The following is a 6,006-nucleotide window of genomic DNA, read 5'->3' on the forward strand; positions in this document are numbered from 1 at the left end:
CCCCCGACCCATGGGCAGCTTGCCCCACCCCTAGCTGCGGGCATGCTTCAGCTCCAGCAAAAATAAAAGAATTGGGCCCATCGCTGTAACATAAAAGAAAAATTGAAATGGTGGGTTTCAATTTAAAACCCAGTTTCAATTTAGGGTAGCATAAAATAAAACCCTGAGCACTAAACCCCCATCACACCATGTGTACAAGTACTCTCACAGCAGAGTGTGCTCCTGGGAGCATGGGGGAGCCAGCGCAGGGGCTGCCTGGGGATGGGAAAGGATGGGAGAAGGCAGTAGCAGTGGCAGTCCCTAGAAGAACAGCTGGAGGCACCACTGCTGGAGAAGATGGTGCAGGGCAGGGTGCGGGATGGGGGAGCAGAGCATTAACATCGTCACACAGGGGATCTCGTAGCACACTTCTGTTGCTCTCATGACAGCAGTGCACCCTGGCACATATCCCCTTTGGGAATCTTTGTGCTGAGCTGGCTGAAGAGAAGCAGTGGTGATAGTGACCCCTGGCAGTGAGGAGCAGTGGCAGTTCCTGGCAGTGGTGAGGAGCTGTAGTAGTCACAACCTCCAAGGCAGGGTTGACCCCTGGTGCGTCTCTCTACCCAGCACTGCCACTTTGGCTGGTGTAGCTGGTAGAGTCCCCGGACAGCAGCCCCAGGTGAGTCTCCCTTGCCAGCAGCTGTGCTAGGTAGCAGAGCTCCCCTGGGGTTGCTCTCTACCAGGCTAAACCATCCCTAAGGAGGTAACTGTGCCATTCCAAGAGGACAGGGAAGAGAATGGTACCAGCAGCTACCCTAGCCTCACTAGCCACTAAGATACCACAATGAGGAACTGAGCAAGGACAGAAAATCTTGACTGTGATAAGCTGTTAAGAGTTGGTGGGGGTGAACTACTGTGACACGTAACCACAGGAGGGGGAAAATCATCCTTCCTGGCTCCATGTGATAACCAGCAAAGCTTAGAAGCATGGGAAAAGCCATAATAGACCACAGACATATGTCTACACACTCCCACCCCCTCCCCACACCCCACCATACACACCCACCACCCACATGCTCCAACACACAATATACAAGCATAAGACTTTATTTTTGAGCTATTATGCAATCACCTCTATATACACTATGCAAACCCAAATACATCAGGACTAATTCTATTTTTAAAATATTTTAAATATGTTATAGTAGATGTTTGACTTTTAGTATGCAATTTGTTTTGTTCTGGTTCCAAGATGGCAACCTCCCCTCCCAAAAGGCGTACTTCTGGAGGCAAGGGGAAGGACACCCTGTGGCAAAGGTCAGGGGTTAGGGACAGGACTTCTGATATCAAAATGGAGACTGGGGGCGGGCACCTGTCAAGGGGCAGGGCTACGCTTGCCACCCTTGACAGGTCACCAAAACTTGTTAAGTGGTCCTCTAGCTGAAATAATTGCCCACCCCTGCATTAAAGGCACAGGCCAAGGCAGGAGCCTGTTATATTATCCACTGTGTGTGCACCCCACAGCAGTGTGTGTGTGTGTGTGTGTGTGTGTGTGTGTGTGTGTGTCCAGAGCATCTCTGTGCCCTACAGTGCTATCTATGTATGCATCTGTGTCTCACAGTGTTATGTGGATATCCAGAGTGTCTGTGCCCCACAGCACTGTGTGTATTCAGCACCTGTGCACCCACCGCAATGTGTCTGTGCATCCTACAACACTGCATGCATGTGTCTGTACAGGGCTCTGGGTTTTATTCATGCTGGTCACCCTGGTACCTGTGCTAGCTGATATGCCTGCGTGCAAGCTCATTGCAGTGAGCTTGTATCCACAGGGAGGCCCCTAGCTCTGCAGCACACACCTGTGGCAGTCTCTTAGCTGCCCTGTGGGCTCTAGGCTCTGTGGCTAATTACCTTAATCAGGAGACTGGGGTCAGGTGCAGCTCCTGCCTGCCCCTTTATCAGGGCTGGGAGGGGGTAGGGGTTGTGAACAGACTAGGTTTTGTTGTTTGTGGTTGTGTTGTTGAGGGTCTCAGGGTGGCTGCTAGGGCTCTGGGTTGTTTCTTGTGCCATGGGTCTGCCCTGTGGCATCTGGTCTGTGATCCTAGGCCTCATCTGGCTTGCAAAAGGTAAGGCTGTACTCTTTTCCCCTTCAATGGCGGGGGGGGAGGAGCTTTTTTTTCCCTGTAGTAGCTTCTCCTTTCTGTATGACTTGAAAACATGAGGTGCTCTAGAGGGGGCTCAGTTACATAACTCCTGAGCTGCCAAACTCAGGGTGGGGGTGGTAAAATATGTGTTTGAATTCTCCTGGCTTCTGAGCAAAGAGGGCTCAGGCTGAAGGCCGTGGCCAGGGCAAAGCGGGATCTGGCCTTGAGCTGCTCTTAAAGCCACCTTAAGCTTGTGACAGCTCCATCCTGGGACTGCAAGAAGAGCCCTACTGAGCAGAGGGGACAAGAGTGCCCTACTTCCTGTTTCTGTTGAATCCTCCTTGCCTAGAGTTTGAACTGTGCCTCCGTTTACCCAGTGGCAGCTATGTCTCCTTTTCTCTATTGTTAGGGTGAGAATAAAAAAATTGCTTGGTTCTGGAGGCTGATGGAGCTAGCAGGCTTGTTACTTTCTCTGCTTTCTGTCTTTCTTTTCTCTCTGCCCTTAAGAGGCAAGAGGGTACAGTGGGATGTGTCTACCTAGTATCTAGCCTGTCTGTCTGCAGTGAGTGCTCAAGTTGCCTGCACAATTAGTGGCCACCATAGAGGACAATCTGGCTGTCCTCTATTGATATGAAAACTGGATGCCTTTATGTTGGGTTTTTTTTTTCTCTCTTGAAGAGAAAAATAGAGGACATAAGTGCCAGGTTTCAAATCAATAGAGGACAGAGTAGCAGAAAACTGGAATGTCCTCTGTAATGGCCGCTCTACACACAGTCCTCCTCCTGTCTGTCCTGGCAGGCCCTGTTCTCTTGCCTTAGTGCTAGTCTTGCCAGGGTTTCTTGAAAGAAGCCACTGGGGCCTGCATCTCAAGCCAAAGCTTGAGGGATGCTTGCCTGGTCTGGAGATTGCCTACCAACTACTTGAGCTGTTGGGGTGTGGAATGGGAGCCCTCCTTTATTGGGGTCTGGGGCACTGTATGGCCTGGTCAGGCTGTCTGGGACAGTGGGGGTGCAGCCTGGTAACCTGCCCCTAGGGCTGGGCAAGTCTTGTCAGTGGGTCTTGATGGTGGGTTCAGTAGCTGCTCCACTGTGGCCAGGAGTGCAGGACTCCTGGTGCAGAACATGTGTGGGGGGGATGGCCTGAAGACTGACCAATATCCAGGGTTATTGTCTAAGCTGGTCTGAGATTTGTCTGCAGTGGAGGTGTTGAGAGTCTGATGCACAGCTGGGGAGGCTACTGTACTTGTACACTACAGGCCCACAAATACAATCTATATGCCTTTCTTAAAAGAGGGAATGGAGGGCAAAGGACTCTTCCAGAGCGGTGGCAGGCTGTCACAGAGTAAGTCCTCCTGGAAAGAGTACCCAAGGAGCATAGATGGCATCCTAGGAGAGAAACTGGGTGAGGCAGCAAGAACTCCCTTGTGTGGCAGAACAACAAGTGTAGGCCCCGGAGGCTTGAGAAGGCAGTAGCAAGGCTGTACTTCAACTTGCTTTTTATCTAATTTCCTGTAAAAGCTAAAGTTTCCTCACCACAAACTTAGTGATACTACAGAATGCAGTCAGCAGCTTGCTCACCTTCAGCTACCTTGGTGGCTCTTCAGCCAAAAGCTACTTCAGCAGCAGCTGCACAATGGTTAACATTGGACTCTGCCTGTGCTGCTCGATGCCTGCCACTTCTCCCTGAGGCTTCTTAGCACAGTGTTTCCGTGCTTCTATTCCAGCAAAGGAAAGCCAGCTTCCTTGCTGAAGATACTCACCCCAATTTTGGAGGTCTGATTTGTGGAGGGTGTGCATGTGGTGTATGATTAAATAAGGTAATCTTCAAGGGTTTAAACCTTCCATGCTATCATGATTTAGGACCCCCTGGGCTCTGGGGATGCCCAGCTGTGGCTTGCTGAAGGGATGTAGCATCACCCAGTCTGGCAGAGCTAACCCTGGTCTGACATGTCTGGGTAATGAGCGTGTGCCACATGGACTCTGAGCCCCTGGCTATTTTCTCATTTGTTAAAATAGAAAATAGCCCCTGCTATTTTCTCACTTGTTAAAATAGCTAGTTTGGTGGATGGAGGGGATTTCATAAATTTCATAGACATTAGGGCTGGAAGGGACCTCAGAAGATTATCGAGTCCAGCCCCCTGCCCAAAGGGCAGGAAGTCAGCTGGGGTCATAGGATCCCAGCAAGATGAGCATCCAGTTTGCTCTTGAAGGTGTTCAATGTAGGCGCTTGAACCACCTCTGGTGGCAGTTCAGCAATGTTCACTAATAGAACAAAAAGTTCCAGTAAGAATGGAGAATCAGTTTTAGACCAGCTGAGACACAGAGCAAACTGAACCAAAGTGACACGAGGTGGTTGATCTTTCACTGGCTCCTGACTCAGAGGGACTGAAGATGGGGATAGGCAATACATTTCTTGTCCTTGACAAGTGTTTTCATAACATGCACACCCCTCACCCAGCTATAATTATGCTTCAGGGATTCGGCTGAACCCTAGATTTTAGGAGAATGGTAGAAACTTTCCTGGGCAGAGGTTATCTGATAACTGCCTGCTACAAGGTTTCTTGCACCTTGTCTCTGAAGCATCTAGCCTCTGTGTGGGACAGGACTAGATGAACCCTCAGGGTACATGCAGATGTTACACTTAGACTGACCTAACTAGGGTCACGATCCACAAACTGTACCTCATGACTGATGACTTAGATGAAAGCCAGACCATTCATAGCCTCTTGGAGAACAGGAGCTTCTATGTGAAACTAAATGGCTGGAAAAATAGATGGCACTCCCAAAAACACAACTTATCACAAGGCAGTGTGCTTGCCCCACTTTTATTCAACATCTACATTAATGATCAGCCACTTCCTGCTGCATGTCAGTGTTTCATCTCTGCTGACAATCTCTGCATTGCCACACAGCAGAAGTGTGAGGACACAGAGAAGACTCTGGAGAGGGTGCTGAACAAAATGTCAGATTACTACCTGAACTATTATATCAAATCCAACCCTAGCAAAACTCAATTATGTGCTTTCATCTGAGAAACTGGGATGTGGAACAACACCTAAATGTCACCTGGGGTGACCAGAGTCTCAAACATCAGTGTCACAACCCAAAGGGTGTGATTTTTGTTTTTGTGTGCTTCGGCACTGCTAAATTGTTCCCGCTAAATTATAGCTTCTTTGCACAGTGGAGTTTTCTGCTGCAAAAGAGAACCCCGGTGCAAGGGAGAATTTCCCTCCAATTTGAAGCTTTCTTTGCAGGGTGCATTTCTTTGTTGCAGCACAGAAATGCTCGTTGCAAAGAGTTCCCACCATTTGTATGCTAATTCGAGTCCCATTATTGGCCAGTTCTAAATTATTCACACGTGGCGGCTAGTGATTGGCTTGCTAGCCGTATAAAAGGCTTGAGTGGTTTCCGCCCAAGTTGGAGGACTCCACGAACACCGGGAGGAGGAGACTTCACGCTGTGTGAAGATCTCTAAGTGCTGCGGATCCTTACGGACCCAGTGCATTTCAAGCAGGCAACAGAGGTCTGATCAACCTCTAGCCTCTCCCCGTCGTCTATCACAGCCTAGACGTATCCCTTCCCGCGCGCAAAAAAAATGGACCCACGGAGCCTAGCAAACTTCATGTGAGTCCTTACGACCGACTTCAGAGCTCTTCTACCCGGGTTCAAATCCTGCAGGTTTATCTTCCCGTCGCCGAAAACCCTTGCGACGTACCCTCGTGTTTTGCATCTTCCCGTCGCCGAAAACCCTTTGCGACGTACCCTCGTGCCCTGCAGGTTCGAGTTTTGTTTTGTTGTCTGTCTGTAACCGCAACTCAAGCAAGTTTTCCAGCCTACACCACTGCCATCTCAGTGTAAGTAAACAATCTTTTAAACTACCGCTAAGC

At 49.6% G+C, this 6,006-nt stretch overlaps 1 protein-coding gene across 3 annotated transcripts in view; it reads left to right on the top strand.

The window, feature by feature from the left end:
• Positions 1 to 1,977: 1,977 nt before the first annotated feature.
• Positions 1,978 to 6,006, top strand: part of LOC102371087 — a 21,681-nt gene continuing 17,652 nt past the window's right edge. For all 3 annotated transcript variants that reach the window (XM_025192263.1, XM_006036030.1, XM_014525891.1), the window contains exon 1: positions 1,978 to 2,102. In XM_025192263.1, the coding sequence (XP_025048048.1) occupies positions 2,045 to 2,102 (58 nt within the window). In that variant the 5' untranslated portion in view covers positions 1,978 to 2,044. The remainder of the gene's footprint in view (positions 2,103 to 6,006) is intronic.

This window comes from Alligator sinensis, unplaced genomic scaffold (genome assembly GCF_000455745.1).
Source record: "Alligator sinensis unplaced genomic scaffold, ASM45574v1 scaffold662_3, whole genome shotgun sequence".
Taxonomy (NCBI): domain Eukaryota; kingdom Metazoa; phylum Chordata; order Crocodylia; family Alligatoridae; genus Alligator; species Alligator sinensis.